Source organism: Bos mutus, chromosome 7, assembly GCF_027580195.1.
Source record: "Bos mutus isolate GX-2022 chromosome 7, NWIPB_WYAK_1.1, whole genome shotgun sequence".
NCBI classification, from domain to species: Eukaryota; Metazoa; Chordata; class Mammalia; order Artiodactyla; family Bovidae; genus Bos; species Bos mutus.
The window spans coordinates 60,557,218-60,576,476 of record NC_091623.1 but is presented as its reverse complement, the minus strand read 5'-3'; the positions used below and the strand labels follow the sequence as shown (position 1 = coordinate 60,576,476).

Here is a 19,259-nt window from a genome sequence, read left to right as displayed (position 1 = left end):
AGACGTCCCCCCGTCCCCTTTTCCATCATTCAAAACACATGGATCAAAAATATATAAGATTTTAAATTACATTATGATATGCAATGGGATGGCCGTCCAGGTTCCTGTGTCCATGGGATTTCCCAGGCAAGAATACTGGAGTGGGTAGCCCTTCCCTTCTCCAGGGGATCTTCCCAACCCAGGGATCAAACCTGGGTCTCCTGCATTGCAGGTGAATTCTTTACCGCCTGAGCCTCCAGGGAAGCCCAAAGGGGTTACAGGGTGAAACCAAATAAGAACAAAGTTTACAAAAAGGCATATCCTAATATGCATATATGGCAGTGAAAATATGTCCCTTTTTGAAACTAAACTTAAAAACCTCTAGAAGGACTTTCCTGATGCTCAGGTTACTAAGGTTCTGAGCTCCCAATGCAGGGAGTTGTGATTTTGATCCCTGGTCAGGGAACTAGATCCCACATGCTACAACTAAGAGTTTGCACGCCTCAACTAAAAAAAAAAAAAAAAAAAAACGGAGAAGATCCTGCACACTGCAACTAAAAAACCCGCATGCTTCGATAAAAACTGAACATCTCACCTGCTGCAACTAAGACCCACAGCAGCCAAACAAACGAAACCCTACAGGAGGGTCAGGCACATCGGCACGGACACCTTAAAGGCAGCGTTTGAGAAGTGGTTGCAGTGCAGCACCCAGTCTTGAGGGAGTTCATCTGCATTGATCAGTTAGTAGTTCTAACTGAATGCCAATTGTTTGCTGAATATTGTTAAGAAAAAAAGAAACTCTGTCAGATGAAAAACATGTGAGAGCTGCCAGTGTCTTTATTTATAGTATTTTTATGAATTTTTTTTACGAATTTTTTTAAAACAATTCCAAGAATGAATTTTTCTATCTGATGCTGTAACTATGTCTTTCCCATTTGCGTGATTTCCAGATCTCTGTTGCTGACAGCAATGTCATATTTATTTTGAATTTCATTATTTTATTTTTCGATTTATTCACATCCTTTTTTTCTAATTACCTATTAGCCTGATATATAGTAGATGTTCAATAAATGAGAATAAATAAGCTAAAAAAAACATGGATTGAGCACCTACTGTGTGTTTAGACCCCGTCCTAGGTCTCTTTTCCGAAGATGCCAGATAGTAAATATTTTAGTGACGCTGCAAAAACTCAACTCTGCCCTGGTGCAGGGTGAGAGCGGCCAACCTCCGTAATGAATGGGTGTGGCAATGCTCCCATAAAAATCAACCCTGCAGTACTTGGTTTACAGTAGGTGCTTCATTAATGCTTGCTCCCTGCCTGGAATACAGCAGGCAACTAATTCCTGATATACAGCAAGTGTTGCATTAATGCATGGTGTGTGCCTAGCTTACAGTAGGCATCACACTGTTTTCCGCCTGGTAATCCTTAGACAGTTGCTGTTCAGTTGTGTCTGGCTTTTTACGACCCCATGGACTGCAACTAGCTACACAGTAGACACTACGTGAAAAGCTGGTCCATGCCTGGTATACAGTAGGTACTGCATAAATGGCTGGTAAATGTCTGGTATAGAGCGGGTACTCCATTAATGCTTGCTCCATACCTGGCATATTAGCAGGTTCTGTATTAATGTTAAGCCCAAGTCTGGTATACAGGAGGCGTTCCATTAATGCTTGTTCCAAGAACGGATGAGAGGAAGTTTTGTTTTCAGTCAGGCAGTGCCAGGGCGCCCCGGGAGGCCCTGAGGGCTGGTATCCGAGAGTCTCACGTGGGGCCTGGGTCGCTCAGCTCTGCGACCGCAGCGACCGGTCGAAGCCCCCTGCTCCTGGGCCAAGTGGGCTGCCGGTCGGAGCGGGGCCGAGCGGAGCCGAGCGCAGCCGAGCCGGCCACCCGAGTCGGCCCAGCCGAGTCCGCCACATTCCCAGAATCCCGGGCGGCCCCGCCCAGCTCCCGGCTGCGCGTCCCCCTTCCCACGTCGGCGCAACCTAACCCGCGGGCGCGCCCGCCTCGCCCCGCCCCTCCCCGCCCGCGTGACGCCCCGCCCAGCCCGACCGCTAGTCCCACCCCCGCGGCGGGCGCGCGGGCCGCCGCCCACTCCCATTGGCCGCAGCGGCCGCCCGTCGGCGCTGTCCGCTCGCGGGTTAGGTTGTGAGGTGCTGTCGCTCGGTCGCGGCGGCTGCGGTTGGCGGCGGCGGCGGCGGCGGTAGTGGCGGTGGCGGCGCGGGTGGAGGGCGCCCGGGCGGGACCAGCGGCCGAAGGGGACCGGCGCTCGGAGGCGGCCGAGGCGGACCGCCGGCCCGGGGGCCGAGCGCCGAGGGCCGGGCGGGCGCGGCCGGGGCGGCTCGGGACCAGGGCCGGGCCGGCCGGGGGGCGGCGGCGGGGGCGGCCGGCGAGCGGCCGGGGCCGGGACGATGACTCTGGAGTCCATGATGGCGTGTTGCCTGAGCGATGAGGTGAAGGAGTCCAAGCGGATCAACGCCGAGATCGAGAAGCAGCTGCGGCGGGACAAGCGCGACGCCCGGCGCGAGCTCAAGCTGCTGCTGCTCGGTGAGTGGGGCCGGGGCCTGCGGGGTCCCGGCCAGCGATGCGCGTGCCGGCTGACGGGCGGGCTGGGCAGCCCTGCGTGCTGTCTAGGGCGGGGTCGACCCCCGGGGGGTCAGCGCCTACCCACCTGTGCTGTCCGCTGCAGGCCCAGGTCTGTGGTCAGCGCCTGCCCACCTGTGCTTTCTTCTGCGGGCCCGGGTCTGGGGTCAGCGCCTGGCCACCTGTGCTGTCCGCTGCGATCCCGGATCTGGGGTCAGCGCCTACTCACCTGTGCTGTCTGCTATGGGCCGGGTCTGGGGTCAGTGCCTACCCACCTGTGCTTTCTGCTGCTGGTCCGGGTCTGGCGTCAGCGCCTACCCACCTGTGCAGGGCCCGAGTCTGGGGTCAGACCCTACTTACCTGTGCTGTCCGTCTCTGGGCCAGCTCATCCCTTCCACATGTGCTGTCTAGTTGAGCCCCAGACGTCAGAGGGGCCTGCCTCTGCCTCTCCTGTCCACATCAACGCCCTGGACCCTCTGGGTGTGCCTGTGCCAGTGCTGCCCATGGCAGGTCCCCAGTCCCTGCAGGGCCAGCCCCTGCCTCAACTACCCAGCTGGGGTCCTTTGGGCCCTTTGGGATCAGTTTTGTCTTGGCTGTTCACCTCCGATCCCTGCAGGGACAGCTTCTGCTTCCAGGTCTGGCCCCCAGAACCCTCGAGGGTCTGTCCCTTCTCATGAGACCAGCCCCCTCCCTGCACTGGGCTGGCCCCTGTCCCTACCCCACCAGGTGTGCCCCCTTGCTGACCCTAGCATCTGTTTGGGACCAGACCTTTGGGCTGTAATCCATCAGACGCACCCTTGCTTCCTGGGATCCCTTCTCGACTCTTCCCACCAGGTGGAGCCCTGTTCCCTGCACACAGGGCCTGTCCTCCTCCACACACCACACCACCATCGCCCCCCTTCCCCTCAGGTGGGTCCCCACCTCCCTTTCCTCTGCCAGGAAGACCTGTGTCCCTTCCTTTCCCAGTGGAGTATAGCCCATAGGGGAGAAGACAGCCTTTCCTCTCTTTCTGGGGCCGGGTGGGTGGAGCCCCTGAAGGAACCTGGGAAGCTTTTCAGAACTGGCCAACTCCTTGACCCCTCTCCTTAGTCCTAGTGGGAGCCTAGGTCCTCCTCCCCATCCTGAGGGAGACCCCTCTCCCAGTCTCCGTCTCCCCGTGGCACACCTGTTGCAGGGACCTGGTCGGCCTGGTGGTTGACACAGTGTTGTCACCCCAAATAAGGGCTGTTGGAGGACTTACCTCTGCAGTCAAAGGTAAGAAGTGGCACCTTCGAGGACAGCGTGGTGCAGGCTGGCTTTTGCCAGTAGAGCTAGACTTTATTCCAAGGTGTGTTTGGAAGTTATGGCACGTTAATGTTACCAGGCCGAGGGCCTTACTTGGGGGCTGCGTGCGCTTCCGCCTGCCCTGAGTACACCCAGGCTCTGAACTGACCTGGGGTTCCAGGATGTGGGTTGGCGGCCTATACTCCTGCACCCTCGCTGGACCTGGGCCGAGGAGTCTTGCAGCAGATCAGAGTGTGTCCAGGGTCAGGACGGGGCGTCTGCACCCGCCCAGGAAGCTGTTAAGTCCTAGGCACGGGGGCAGATAGGAGGATGAGCGCCTGCAGGTCCAAGGTGAAGGTTAATGACCCCAGGAGGGCGGCTGTAAATGTGGGGCAGAAGTCCAGGGAATCTGCTGCGAGGGTGGGGTGGGGGGTGGTGATGCTGAACAGCAGCCCCGCCCACTCGACACCAGAAGCCCCGGGTCCTGACAATCACAGGTGTCCCTGGACATTGGCCCCGGGTCCCCTGAGAGCAGGGTCACCCCCGTTTGTGTTATTGGAATCAGCTCTGCACTGTGTCAGTACACAGAGCTCAATGTGTGTGACAGGGCTGGTGGTGATAGGTGTAGGTTGTTTTGTCATGTGTCTGGATGCTTAAAAAGGGACTGTTCTTGTTTGCATGGTCCAAAGCCACATATGTGCTTGTACTCAACACTCAGTATGTCTGCGAATGTGGGTGATGATTCGGTTTGGTTGGTCTTGTTACTGGCCGCGTCCTTGTGGACAGTTGTCTGTGGTGGGGAACAGGCGACCCTGAGGTGTGGGGGGGCACTGTAGAGGGTAGACTGAGGTCCCCGTGGCTCAGCCCCACTCTCCCGCTTTGCAAGAGAGACCCCAGGCCCAGGTAGAAGCTCCTCGCGGGTGTCCCTGGCAGGCTGGCCGGCTTTCACTTCCTGGGATCCTTCTTGGGGCAAGTGCGGAGACCCATGGAGGAGACCCCTTAGGGCGGGTTTCTGCTCCTCAGAGCAGGTTTCCCTAGAGAGCTGAGGCCTGCCGCGGGAAGCGTCGCTCTGGGAGCTGAGCAACAGAGCGGCTCCGGGATTTCTAAATAAAGCAGGGCGGTCAGTTCCACAGGCTTCCTGTCCGGCCCGCAGCGGTGGAAAGGCCCGGAATCCGGCCCGGGGTGTGGTGGCCCCAGCGGGAAGGGTGTGCCTGCCCCGCTTTGAGGCACGAGTGGAACGTGGCCGTGGCTATTGGCGGTGGCCTTGTGTGTCCTCCATGGACCCCGAGAGCTGGACGCCCCTTGGGCCTCTGGGCCACTCCTTGCAGCCACCCCTCTCAACCCACCCCAGAGTGTGTCTTAGGGGCCTAAGAGCTAAGTAGGCGCCGTCCCTGGAGGTGCGGGAGCCTGGACCCACTTTCAGGACGCCTCTCTGTGCCCTGTGTGCTGCGTGGGAGGGCGGGACTCTCCCTTCCCAGGGCCCCCAAGCTGTCTCCAGGCTTGTCCCTGGGCCCGGACTCCTGTACACAGACGAGTCCCAGCCTCCAGGAGCCTCGGCTGAGCTGCTGAGAGCCCCGAGGAAGTGCTCCGCTCGGATGTTTAACCACAGGAGGTTTCACTTTCTGATTTTTGTGGTGGAGCCCTGCTCCCTGCTGCTCCCCGTGGTCACTGCTGCTCCGGAGCTGGGGGCTGGGCATTTGGAAGCGGCTGCAGTGGGGACCCCTGGCAGGAGGGAGGGGAGCCCACTTATCCCTCCTCTGCCCAACAGGGTCTTGGGGGCAAAGTCCAGCCCTACGTGGGCGGGTCTGGTCTGGGCTGAGCCTGGGTGCGGGAGCCCAGGGCAGTGGCGTCTTTGGTCCCTGCAGGGCTCCTCTCCTATCAGGACAGGGAGCCATGGGCCTGTTGGCCTGGTGTCCATGGTGGGACACCATGGTGTCCAGGGCGTCTCCGTGGGCTTTGGGGGTGCCCATGTGCAGGGGTATTTTTTTGGTGGAACTCCAGCTTCTCAGCACTGGGACCCTGGCCTCAGGCTTGCCGGCTACAGGAGTTTGTGCCCCCATGCCCCAGCCCCTCTGTCTCCCAGGTGGCCGTGGTCTCTCCTCAGCAGGGCACCTGGCCAGTTGCTGCCAAGGTGTCCCCATTGTTCCCCTCACGACGTGCCCCCTCTAGGCGCTGCCACCCCTCAGCCAGCATAGAGCCCTGCAGGCCTCTGAGATGTTTTCTGGGTGACTCTGCTCAGTTGAACACAGTTCCTCCAGGCAGGTGGAATGGGGATGCCTGGGTGCCCCGGCTTGGGCGTCCTCACATCTCCCCTGTATGTGAGGCTTCCTGTTCAGAGGCCCGTTGCCACTGCTGGTGGCCCTCTGCTCCGGGGCATGGATAGACGGTGACTCAGGACAGCCCACGGTTCCTACCTGCCTGAGGCCTCCCGCAAGCGGGCGTGGAGGGCCTCCTGCCATGTCTGTCTGTTGGGGTTTAAGACTGTGATGCCTGCGAGGTGCTGAGCCAGTGCTAGGCGCTATCTCCTCCTTACCTGATGCTTTGCCCAAGTGCCCCTGGGAGGGGGTTTTGGTCCCCGGTGCCTCCTGAGCCTTGGTTTCTCTTCTGTGAAAGGACAGTGTCCCACTGATTGCAGGGCTATGGGGGGGTCAGGTGGAGTGATATGTCAGATGGGAAACACCCTCTGCACCCATTTCCATTCACAGCGTTGCACTGGCCGGTGTCCCGCTGCTGTTGTGCAGGCCTCCCTGTCCCTCAAGGAGGTCTCTGGAGCTTGGCCCTCAGAGCCAGGCCCTGTTCTGATCCCAGCCCCTACCATGGAGGTTTGCTCATGGACCTTGATCAGGCCCAGAGCTGGAAGGTCAGAGCCCTCACGGAGGCCGAGGAGGGGGAAATTTGAATGGGAGGTGAGTTGTCCCATCTCTCCTGAGCCTCAGTGGGTAGGTGGGGTGGGGGGACTCACAGCAGGTCTCCTGACTCCTGAGAGTCAGGATTCAGGGAGGGCTGCACTGGGACTCAGCATGTGGGGATGAGTAGGGCTGGCCCGGAGGGGTCTGGTGTCCTGCACCTGGAGCCACCTGGGCAGGACGAGGCCCTGCCGGCTTAGCAGCCACTGTATGGAGGTCAAATAAAGGGGTGAGTCCCAAGGCCCCTCCCACACCCTCCCTCTGGCCATTGTCTGCCTCGAACCCACTGCTGTGGTGTCTTCAAGGCCCTGCGACTGTCCCCCTGGTGCTCCTGCACTCTCTCACTTCCCTGGGTGGCTGACACACAGACCATGGGGAGACGGACTGACATGAAGCCGGAAGCTCTGAGCCTGTTGAGGTCTGACAGTTACCAGCTGTGTGACCTCAGTGAAGCTGCGGGACCTCTCTGTGCCTCAGCCTGCTCACCTGTCCAATGGGAGGTGGGGTGGTAGACTTACCAGTGAATGAATGAATGATGAATGAATGAATGAATGAATAGGCCAGTGGGGACAAGGGGGTGCGTGCAGGCGCTGTCCTCGACTACATATATGAGGAGTCTGCGCTTTCTTTGTCCTGGCATGAGGTTGGAGTCCTTCTTTGATCTTAGACCTGTTGACACAGGATTTCTGGCTGTGTCTTCAGGAGCCCAGATATCCGGTGGTGTTCTCGCCAGGGCTCCTGGGCTCCTGGGCTTCCTGGCTTCACAGGGGTTAGGGACAGCCAGGCGGCAGCCCTGAACCCCAGCTTCTGACGCTGATGTTCTCTTGCTGGATGGTGGCCACCTGCTGCACACAAGAGGCCCCGGGGATGAGGTCAGCCCAGCGCCTCCCTTCTACCCTCCAAGCCCTGGCCCTGCCCCCAGCTTTCCCATATCAGAGTGGCGGCTGCGGGCTCAGACCCACTTCCTCCTAATCCGAGGTCTTAGATCTTGGCCGACCTGGCAGGCAGGCTGTGGCTTTCTCCCTCCCTCATAAGACAGGCTGCTCTTCTTCCTCTTCTCCAGGCACTCTCCACTGGGCGGCTGGTGATGCCGCTGAGTGCCCAGAGGGTGTCCTGCAGGCTCTGGGCCCGCTGCGTCAGGCTGACCCTGCCAGGTCCCACAGCCAGGACCTCCCTCGCCTGGGCTGACCTGGTCTTGGGGTAGCCACTGGGGATGCAGAGGGCCCGGGGTGGGGGTGAGGGGATGGGGGGCGTGTGACAGAGCCGAGACCACGGGTGGGGCCAAGTTCTTTTGGTTCATTCAGGGAAAATTTGTGTGGTGCCTTCTGTGGGCCAAGCCTGGGCTGGGGTGCGGGGCTGTAGGCAGACCCTCGCCTTCAGGGAGCCGGCTTCAGCTGGTGGGATGTTGGGGGTGCTGGAGTGCTTCTTGGAAAACATGAATAGGGGTTTCTGTGCAGAGATTTGGGTCAGTGTTTGGATGGGGGAGGGCCCGATGGGTGGTTGAGTCCTCATGTAACGTTGGGCCTGTCCTGTTGGTGGGGGCCAGAGATGCAAGCCTGGGTCTGAGCATGGCCAGAAGGGGAGGGCTGTGGCGTGGGTGCCCTGTGCGTCCCCTCTGCAGGTGTAGGGCTGGAACGAGGCCAGCACAGGTTCTCCACGGTCTTGCTTGTGAGGCCTCGCTCTTCCCCCTGCAGGCAGCTGTTGAAGGGTTTTGAGCTGAAGGGCACAAGTGACCAGATCTTCTGGAGGGACTGACGAAGAGCTGGGGTGAGCTGGAGCTGCCTGGGACACCTGGGCATCAGCCACAGCATACGGGTCCAGCTGTGAGGGCCAGGCGGGCCTTGCGCCCAGAGACTTCTCTGCGCAGATAGACGTTGGGTCGGGTGCACTGGGGCCTGGCTGTTGGCAGCACGTGGGCTGAGTTGGCCCAGGAGACGGGCATCTGGAGGGGACGGCCAGACTGTTTCCTCCCTCCCCCTCCCGGGCACAGTTGTGGCCAAGCTCGGGCCTGTGGACTCCTGTCCCTCGCGCTGCTGCCTTGCTGCGGAGGCTCCACAGGGCCTGGCCCCGAGCACGGCTGACACAACCCTTAACTGGTGGGGCTGTCCCTGGGGGCCTGGCCTCTGTGGCCACCACCTCCCCCCACCCCCTTGCCTTTCTCTGTTCTTCCTGGCAAAGTGACACTGCCACGTCCCACTCTGGGCCCGCCGTGTCCCTTTTACACCTGTTAAATTGAGTTGCTCCCTGAGCTGTGTAGGACTTGGAACAGGCATTGTGACATGATCGCCAGTCAAGGCCATCTCGCCCTGTCACCTCACCAGTGCCTTTTGCTCCTGGCCTGGATCACGGCTCTGTCTTCACAGCGGCTTCTCTGCGCTGGGAGGGTTTGGGCCACGTGCCTTGTCCAAGACCCCCGTGTCTCCAGGGTTGATCGTATTTCCAGCTTCCTTGGGGTCCATCTTCCGTTTCTCGGTTGGGGTGTGTCCCACTGGTGGTGTCTGGGTGGGCCCTCGGCCATCCCCGTTGTCCTCGGCCGCTCTCTGGCCTGCATTCACGGCTCCTTAGTGGTAACTCCCTGCCCGTGGTCCCTGGCTGTGGGTGCAGGCCATGTGCTGGTGTGTGTGACCCTTGGTGCTTGGCACTGCCCTTGAGGGGCGCTGTTGGGGCTGCTCACCTCTTTGGTGCTGGTTCTGAAGATGCTGGCTATGTCTGCCTCAGAGGCAGCTTTCTCTGGTCTCCTGGTGCCCTTGCACTCACGTGGCTCCCTTGCCTGTCCTGCAGTTGAGGGGGCTCAACACAAGGGGCCGCCCTCTCCACCTTGGCTGACCTGCGGCCTGCAGGGGCTTGGGCTTGAGTGGCCACCGTCTGGTGTTTCCAGTGAGAAACCCTTCCAGATGACCAGCAGGGCATGGATCTCTTTACAGTAGAATTTTATCAAAACCAGTGATTCTTACCCTGGCGATCCTGCCCCCAGAGGACCTTGGGCCCTGTCGGGGAACATCCATGGTTGTTTCACTGAGGATAGGGGCATCAAGAGGGTGGGGGCAAGGAGACTGCTTCACAGCCCATAGAACCTGCGATGAGCCCAATAGCAGCAGTGTTGGGAGGACCCTGGTCCAGAGGTGACCGCGCTGGACATGGTACTCCTGTGTGCCACCACCTCCTGCCCACCCCCACCCTACCCCGTGCAATGAGTGTTCGTGGATCTCTTGGGGAGGTGTGGGGTCATCCTCTCCTGCTCCAGAACTGGGGTGCCTTCGTGGGAGTGGGCAACTGGCCCTGGTTGATGCTGTGCAGAGATAGGAATGGGAGGGGTGGCATAGGGGTAGTCACCACTTGGAGACAGAACCAGAGTTGGGTTTGTCTATTACAAACCCAAGGACTGAGGGCCTTTATGGATATCCTAGAAGGGGCGGCTGCATGAGGCTCCTGCTTTGTCCAGCTTGAGACTTGGGTCTCCCCAGGGGACCGCCTGCAGTCAGTTATTCAGACGCAGGTGGAGGGTCTCCTGCTGCAGGACAACGTGGTCATTGCGGGGCACTCAGAACCTGTCTCTTCTCCAGGAACCCCCCTGAACAAGGAGGCGGGCAGCAGATACCTGAGAGAGACCCCCGCAGGCATGGTGATAGGTCCCAGTTCAGGGGGGCTCCTGCCCCCTGCCCATGTCACCAGTGGCCGTGAGCCCCACAGTGTGTGGAGAGCATGCAGCCCAGGCCCCCGAGTCGGGGTTGGGGATACAGGCCACTCAGGGTGAGGAGGATGAGCCTGGGCAGGTGGGCTGGGGTGAGTCAGGGGGATTCTAAGTCCCCAAAAGGGGGCCCTGGGCCTTCGGTCCATGGGTGAGTGGGACCTGCATTTGTTATCAAGTAGGGATTGAGGCGGTGCATCCTTAGGATGTAGAGTTCTCTCCTGCTGTGCAGTAAAGTCACCCTGTAACTTAGTAGCTGAAAACCATAGGCAGGTTCTGAGGAGAAGGTTCTGGCACGGCCCCTCACATGGCTCCTGTCTATGTGGGCCCCTGCGGAGCTATCCCCTAGCCCCTGAGAGTCCCAGAGAGACCAGGGAGCCCAGTGCCTTCTGGGACTGTCTCGCAGTGCCAGGCTGTCCTTGGTCTGGCTCTCTGGATTGGGAAGGGGGATCAGGCTCCGGCTCTGCAAGGGAGGTGTCACAGAGACGCCTGGACACATTGAAATGTAAAATTGGTGTGGCTATACTTGGGGGTGAATGAAAGTGGGGAAATGGGTTTGCCACTTAGAGGTGACAGGGCAGTGAGGGGCTGAAGCAGGAGAGGCCTGGGGAGCACTGGTGCCCGTGGGGCCGGGTGGGGCTGGCGCTGGCACGCTGTGCACTGGTTAAAGAAGCGGAGGATGAAGAGGCCCCCGGGGTCCCTCTCAGGGGGGTTGCAGCTGACTCTGATCCCCAGCTCTCAGGAGGTAGAGCCTCTGCGCTCCCCTCCCTGAGGTGCACAGATGCCAAACTCATGCCCCGAAGGAAAGCTGTTCTGGTTGGAAGTCATGGAAGAGGAGCAGCTAGGGATTGGTGGGACGCTGCCATACAAGGGTGCTTGGGACCTAGGAGTGAACCTGCAGCCACCTGCAGTTAAGCAGGTGGTGGCATCTGGGAGACACTTCACTGTTGCAGCCTTTGGTTCCTCGGCTGCGGCCAGAGTTAATTCAGACCCCAGTTGCTGCAGGTGCAGCTGCCGCTCCCCTCCTGTCCCTGCCCACATCATCGTCCTGACCTCCTAAGAGGCTCCGTTCCCTGGCTCCCTGCGTAGATGTGGGTGTGCAGGGGAGGATGCCTGATTCTAGGGGCAGCAGCAGGCCGGGCCAGGCATGTCCCCGCCTCGCCCCCACGTGGGTGGGGCTCCCCATGGGCGGGCACAGGGAACACAGAGCTGGGGTCTCACTGGGCCGTTTGCAGGCACGGGCGAGAGCGGGAAGAGCACGTTCATCAAGCAGATGCGCATCATCCACGGGGCGGGCTACTCAGAGGAGGACAAGCGGGGCTTCACCAAACTGGTGTACCAGAACATCTTCACCGCCATGCAGGCCATGATCCGTGCCATGGAAACGCTGAAGATCCTCTACAAGTACGAGCAGAACAAGGTGAGGCGGTGCTGCTCGCGTCCTGCAGCAGTCCACAGCCTGTCCTGCAGGCCTTCCGCGTGCGGAGTCGGACCTTTGGGACCCCAGAGAGTGGCATTTCCTCTTACTTTCTTTTGTAACAGCTTTATTGAGAACATTTACATATGAGGTCATCCACTTAAAGTGTGCATTTCACTCATTTTTAACATATTCACGGCATTGTGCAACCATTATCTCTATTTCCAAAACATTCTTATCATACCAGAAAGAAACCGTGTCCCCATCAGCAGTCACCCATCACCCCCCACCCCCTCCAGCCTCCTGCCCCAGCCCCTGACAACCAGGAACCCCCCTCTTTGTCTGTGGATTGGCCTGTTGTGGACGTTTCCCATCGGTGGCGTCACACCCTGTGTGTCGTTGTGTGTCTGCTTTTCTCACTGAGCGTCATGTTTTCGGGGTCCGTCCACATGGTAGCGAGTGTCAGGGCTTCTCTCTGTGGCTGAGTCATGCTCTGTGTGTGGATGGACCACAGTTGTTTATCATCATCCGTCGAGGGACATGAGGTTGTCTCTACTTTCTGGCTCTTGCGGACACGCCACTGGGACGTTCGTGTGCAAGTTTCTGTTGTGTGCGCATCCTCGTTCTCCTGGGTGTGTCCCCGGCAGTGGAGTGTGGAGTCCAGGGTCCCTGTTGGTCTGCCCTCTGGAGCGGCTGCCCCCTGCTGGCCGAGCGGTGTTCTCCTACTTGTGCGTCAGAGCCGTCTCTTGCTGGCCTCCTCCCTTGGCTTTCCTTTTGTGGATCTGTTTTCAGGGGCTCCTCATTCAACCCCAGGAGTTGCCCAGGCTGACAGTGGCACCAGAGTCCACATATGTCCCATAGGGTTTATTTACATTAATCCCTTCACTTTGAGGCTTCAGACAGCCAGTTCACCAGATGTTGGCATCTTCCTGCCTTGATGCCCGCTGTTATCAGGGACCCTAGAAGCCCAGTGATGGGTTGGGGGCCTGGCCGGCCTGGCTGTGGGGTCAAGTGTGGGGGCCTGCTGGAGCCTCTCGCCCTCTGATTTGTAAGATCACTTCCACTCGAGGCCCCTCCAAGTCCACCTTTGGTCATGAAATCCAGCAGAGTGTGGAACAGGGATCAGCGGATAGAGGCCTGTCTCTAAATGGCAGCTTTCTCGGCACAGGCCACGCCTGCTCGCTTACCTGTCATTCATGGCAGGGACAGTGTGGCTGTAGGAACAGACCTCTGGTCCCTGATCTCCGTGCATCCACAGTCAGGCAGGTTTTCTGGGGCTGGAGTTGCTTCTCCAGGCCTAAGCTGAGAAGTGGGAGGGGCTGAAGGATTGGCTGTAGGGGAAACTGGAGGCTGGGTGCCACAACTGGGAGGGCAAGGGTTTGGGTTCCAGAGCCCAGGCTGGGGCCCCCTCACTCCCTGTTTGGGGTCCACCCCACTGTGTCTCCTCCCCAGTCACTCAGCTGACTGTGACTGGACCACCCTGAGCACAGGGCTGAAGGGGAAGGGGGGTCTCCTGAGAGCCCTCTGCCCCATGTTGTGTGTGTGTGCACACCAGTGTGTACATGTGTATATGTGCACACATGTGTGGCTCTCTGGGCAGCAGTTCTTGAGGAGCAGGTCTCTTAAGCCCTGTACTCCAGGGTCTGTGGAGGCTCCATCCTGGAGGCGTGAGTCATCGGGCCGCTCCGATGAACCCAGCCTCTACTCCGTGGTAGGTGGCTCTGGCCCCCAGCCCCGTCCCAGCTGCACACAGAGTACCTAGCCCTTCAGAGACCCTGAGGGTTTCCAGAGCCATATGCCCGGAAACGGGGCAGATTCTTCCCGGGTCAGAGCAGCTCTCTGTGCTTTGGTTTCCTCTCCTGTGACCTGGGAATGTGGGAGCTCTGCAGTGTTTGTTCCTCCGTCCTGTTCAGAGCCTACTGTCCCCTCCTTTGGGGCACTGAGGCATGTGGCATTCCTGCTCCTGGGAGCCGCTTCTGTCCTGAGTTTTGCTTTGGGGATCCGGGCCTGGGGAATGGTCACTGCCTGTCACTTTGCGTTGATTTGTGTTCATGGGAAATGGAAGTTGATGGTTCTGAGTCGGCCACTGGCGCCGTGTGTCCCCCCTGCCTACCTCTCCCCCTGCAGGCCAACGCACTCCTGATCCGGGAGGTGGATGTGGAAAAGGTGACGACCTTCGAGCACCGGTACGTGAGCGCCATCAAGACCCTGTGGAACGACCCCGGCATCCAGGAGTGCTATGACCGCCGGCGCGAGTACCAGCTCTCGGACTCCGCCAAGTAGTGAGTGGGGCCGGGGCGTGCTGAAGGCTGGGAAAGGGGATGTGGGGGTGTGGATGGGTGGGGGGTGTGAGTACCAGCTCTTGGACCTCACCAAGTAGTGAGTGGGGCTAGGGCAGTGCCTGGGGCCAGCGGAGGGGAGTGGACAAGGTGTTGGGTGACGCCATCTGCACGCTGCTCTTCAGCTGGGACGTGGACAAGTCACCCAGGGAGGCGGGCATCTGCGGGGGTTTCTGTTGTCTCTGCCCCTTTTCTGTGTAGCTAAAACTGTTCCAAAGGAGTAGGCCTGGTTTTGAAAAGCTACCCCTCCAGCCTACAGTCTCTCTTGGAACTCCTGCTCCATCCCCAGCCCTGATAGCTGGCCCCCAGAGCCGACGGGGCTCATCCCACGCCTTCCCTGCAGCCTCATTTTGTCCCTGTCCGTTCTGTCCCAAGTACTTGGGCTGCTTCGGCCCCTCCCAGCCACTCAGGGGCCCAGGGCAGTCGAAGGAGACCCCAGGGGTGGCGGGAGGCCCCTCGAAGCCTGCCTGAGCCCACCCCCCACTGTGTTGCAGCTACCTGACGGACGTGGACCGCATTGCCACCTCAGGCTACCTGCCCACCCAGCAGGACGTGCTGCGGGTGCGCGTGCCCACCACGGGCATCATCGAATACCCCTTCGACCTGGAGAACATCATCTTCAGGTGCCTGGGCCCCGGGGGGGCGCCAGCGAGGGGTTGTTATCTGGGCCTGTCCCCAGGTTTCCCAGGGAGCCAGGGCCTCATGGCGTTCAGGGGCTAAACGGAGGCGGCCTGGGGAGCATGGCTTCAGACAGAGGAGGATGCGGGTTCCTGCAGGTGGGTGGGGGGTCTGGAGTCCGGGCCAGAGCAGGGGTGCTCTGGGCAGTGGAACGACCTGAAGGCCCCTCAGTAACCCTGTCCTGCAGGCTGTGTGGCCAGAGTGGACTCAGGGCTGTCCCCAAGGACAGGCCCTGCCACTCCATGAGATCATAGCTTGTCCAGAGCTGCCAAGTGGCAAAGCCAAGTGTGTCTCCTGGGACATCCATAACAGATGACCACAGATGGGCAACTTAAACCATAGAAATGTGTCCTCTCCCAGCTCTGCAGACCAGCTGTCTGGGGTCAAGGTGGCAGCAGGGCTGGGACCCCCAAGGGCGTGGGAGTCATCTGTCCCATCCCTCCTGGCTCTGGTGGTGCTGGCATTCCCTGGCTCATAGCCACATCGCTCTGTCTCCCTGTCGTTATCATGTGGTTCCTTCCCATGTCTGTGCCCATATTTCTCTCTTACAGTGACACCACCAGTGTCTGGGTTCAGGGCCCTGCTCTGGGGTGACTGTGTCCTAATGGTGATGCCTGCAGGGACCCCGCTCCCAGATGAGGCTGTACAACTGCAACCAGGGCCCAGGCTCCGGGCGAGGGGAGTCTGCTCTGGCTGCGAGCCCTCCCTTCCTGCCACCGCCTCACAGGGTCCCCTCTGCTGGGCGAGCCCACCCCAGGTGGGGGCCCAGAGATAATGCTGCTGGCAGGTGCTAACCTGCATCTGGAAGTGCCAGCCAACTCAGTCAGGTTAACCTTGAGGTGCCCTCTGGCTAGAGACCCAACTCTGCCCCCTGGGACCCTACTGCTCAGGCTAAGGCTCCTGGGACAGAGAGAGAGCCTCGGGTCCCCCTGCCTGCCCTCTTCGCCCTTTTTCACCCATAAGAGCCCCTGATGATTCCCTCAGGCCCTCAGAAGTTGCAGGCATCACCCCACCCATGCCTGAGGGTACATTTTCTGGTGAGAGTTCAGCATTTTGGTCTCTTTCAGATTTTTGATAGAGTCTGGGATGGCAGAGGCCCGCAGGGCACAGACGGGGCCTGTGGCGAGCCTCCTCCCAAACCCCACATCCCGGGTATTCATCACACCGCCTCATTTTGGCCCCCACCTTGCACCTGCTGTGCCCTTTGTCTGGAGCTGCTCCCTGGCCCTTCCCCACCTTCTCAGGCCGCTGTCCTTCTCACTGTCCGCTTTAAAAGTAGTGTTTCCTCGTCATAGAAAACTTAGGAAACTCACAAGTAGGAAGAGAGACCTCTCACCGGTCACAGCATGTCCCCGTCTCCTCACCCCGCCAGTATCAGCATCAGTGTCCCTGAGCCTCTGCAGAGAAGTAGCGGGCTAGCTCTTGCTGTGGCCGGGAATTCCAGTGTTTGATGGTCTCTGCTGCCTGTGACAGATGACTGAGGGACAGGCTCCGATGCCATCAGGGGGTCTTCGTGGCTCTGGCCAATGCAGCTGTCCTGAGGGAGGCTGGGTTTGCTGCAGGGGCAGTGTCTTCTGCAACCCAGTACTGAACCTGTGTGCCCCGCTGTGCAGGATGGTGGATGTGGGGGGCCAGAGGTCCGAGCGGAGGAAGTGGATTCACTGCTTTGAGAACGTGACGTCCATCATGTTCCTTGTGGCCCTTAGTGAGTACGACCAAGTGCTGGTGGAATCGGACAACGAGGTGAGGCCTGCGCTGAACCTGGGGATGTGGGCCACAGGCTCTTTTGGGGGGCCTGATGCCAACCTACCACCCTCCCCGCAGAACCGCATGGAGGAGAGCAAGGCGCTGTTCCGGACCATCGTCACCTACCCCTGGTTCCAGAACTCATCCGTCATCCTCTTCCTCAACAAGAAGGACCTGCTGGAGGACAAGATCCTCCACTCCCACCTGGTGGACTACTTCCCGGAGTTCGACGGTGAGGCGCCCTGCCAGCCATCCCTTACCCTCTCTGGGCCTCGGTGTCCTGGTCTGTGGCGCAGGGCGGGTGCTTGCAGAGGCTGTAGAGAGGCCGTAGCACAGTTAGTGTGTCTAAGCTTCGCGGGTGCCTCCTGGGACCCTAGAGGGTGGGAGACCTTGGTGTCCCCCAGGGGAGTGTCTGTGGGAGGGGGTGCCCTGCGGTCACTGCTCGCTGGTTTGTCCCCTGCCTCCCCAGGCTTGGGCACTGGGAGGTGGGGGGCACTAGAGATGCAGGTGGACCTGGGACCATCCCCACCTCCCACCTGGGGATCCCTGGGGATCCCTGGAGGTCTGGGGAGTGGTCAGAGCTCCACCACGCCCACCTTGGCTGGTGGCAGGGAAGGAAGGAGCATCACAGATGTTCCAGGACATGTCCCCCAAGGTGCTGCCTATGGAGCCAGGAGGCCGGGTGGGGCCAGAAATGTGGGCTGTGGGCTGGGGTGGGTGGTGGGTGAGCACAGGAGGCTCTGGGGGGTGGGGGCCAGGGATGTAGCTGGAGGTGCGTTATTGACACGTGCCCTAGTGTGGGGTGTGCTGTGGGCCGAATCCACAGAGGTGAGGCAGGAGTGAGGGAGGTGGGGAGAGGAGGTGGGTGATGAGTGAGGGGTTAGGTGAGGGGGGCTGACCCCAGGCCAGGACAGGGACCTCTTCCCAGAGCCTCCCCCACCCCGGCTCACCCCGCCCTGCCCCGCCCCTCCCAGGCCCCCAGCGGGACGCGCAGGCTGCCGGGAGTTCATCCTGAAGATGTTCGTGGACCTAAACCCCGACAGCGACAAGATCATCTACTCGCACTTCACCTGCGCCACCGACACAGAGAACATCCGTTTCGTCTTCGCTGCTGTCAAGGACACCATCCTGCAGCTCAACCTGAAGGAGTACAACCTGGTGTGACCGGGACTCCCGCCAGCCGCCTGCTGGTCGCCAGTCGCCCCACGAGTCGGGGTTTCATATTTTTAAACAAATGGTTTTTATTTCACAGTTATCAGGGGACGTACACCTCTCTTCCTACACACCTCGTGCACCTTCTCGTCTTTGTCAGTGGCAGAGGCCGCCTTTTTCTGGCCTTGACTTGTGGCTTGCTTTTTTCTAAAAAAAAAAAAAAAAAAACACAAAAAAAACAGAAAAAAAAAAGAACCCACAGCAGAGAGGCAGAGAGGAGACCCGGCACCAGCGGCGCCGGGTCACAGGACACGGCCGGTTTCCCCTTGATCTCGGAGCCCCGGAGACGCAGTGGCTGGGCTTCTCTTTCTTCCCGTGTTAAGTTATTGACACCCTCACCACAGTCGCCCTGTTTCTGCGCCGGACTCCAAGAAGTGGGGGTGGGTGGCGCCCCCCGCTGCCCGCCCTGGGAAGTGCCTAACCATTTTTTTTTCTTTCTTTTTTTTTTTGAAGAAACAGAACTGCAGCCCAGGGCCTCTGGCAGTCCTGCCTTTGGTGGGAGCCCGGGGGTGGGAGCCCAGGTGCGTTGGGTTCTCTGGTCAGGGTGGGGGTGGGGGGCTTCCAGCACCTGTGCTCCCCCTGAGCACTCCTGGGCTCCAGTGCCAATCCCAACACCGAGGGGCCCACAGGGACCCAGAGTCGCTCTTTATTTTGTTGTATTTTGTGACCATTTCGGAAACAGTGGGGGTGCGGTGGGGACTTTTTCAGAATCTTCTCAGGTCTGTCCCCGGGAAGCAGAGAGAGAGGGAGGGTCGCCCTGGCAGGTCCATGGCCATCAGGGCGGTGCCCACTGCCCTGTGCATTGCCCAGAACCAAGACCTTGGGCTCGTGGCAGCCGGAGGTGGGCCCTCAGCCTGGTCACAGCCACGGCCATGGCCAGGCACAGAGGCGCCTCCCAGAGGGCCTGAGGGTCGGTTTCTGGGGAAAGGCATGGACCAGGGGCTGCGGTGGTTGGTTTTGTGTGCTTGACTTCTTGCACCAAGGTGCGGAGAGTGGCCCACTGGTGGGGCTCGCACCTGCCCAGCACACCTGAGCCCTAAACCTGAGCGCTTGGGCGGCCCTGGATCCCTGCAGAGGAATGAATGATGGGAGAAAGCAAACCAGCTCTGCCCAGCCGGGTCCCGGTCCAGCCCCACCGTGGCAGCCCACCCCCACCCCACCCCTGCACTCCTGATAGGCGGGGCCCGGGGTGGGGTGGGGGTACACTTCCTGGCCTGTTCTACCCTGGTGTCTTCACCGGAAGGGCCCTCTTTTGTGCCATGTGTCCACGTGTGGGGTTTGTACCCTAACCCTGATGTGTACCGAGGGGTGGGGTGGGGGTGGGGGACAGGTGGTGCCGCTGGCTGTGGGCTCCCGCAGTCCCACATCACACAGGGAACTGGATTGGGCTCTTGAGGGGGAGGCGGGGTGGGCGACGTGCACCCAGAGTATTAACTTCCCGAGAGGTCAG

General features: G+C 60.1%; 1 protein-coding gene across 1 annotated transcript; it reads left to right on the top strand.

The window, feature by feature from the left end:
* Window positions 1-2,158: 2,158 nt before the first annotated feature.
* Window positions 2,159-18,004, top strand: GNA11 (G protein subunit alpha 11). The gene is given in 8 exon segments (XM_005888329.3): window positions 2,159-2,524; window positions 11,653-11,837; window positions 13,962-14,116; window positions 14,668-14,796; window positions 16,465-16,594; window positions 16,676-16,829; window positions 17,572-17,592; window positions 17,595-18,004. Coding segments are annotated over 8 exon segments (1,077 nt in total). The 5' UTR covers window positions 2,159-2,388; the 3' UTR covers window positions 17,762-18,004.
* The last annotated feature ends 1,255 nt before the right edge of the window (window positions 18,005-19,259 follow it).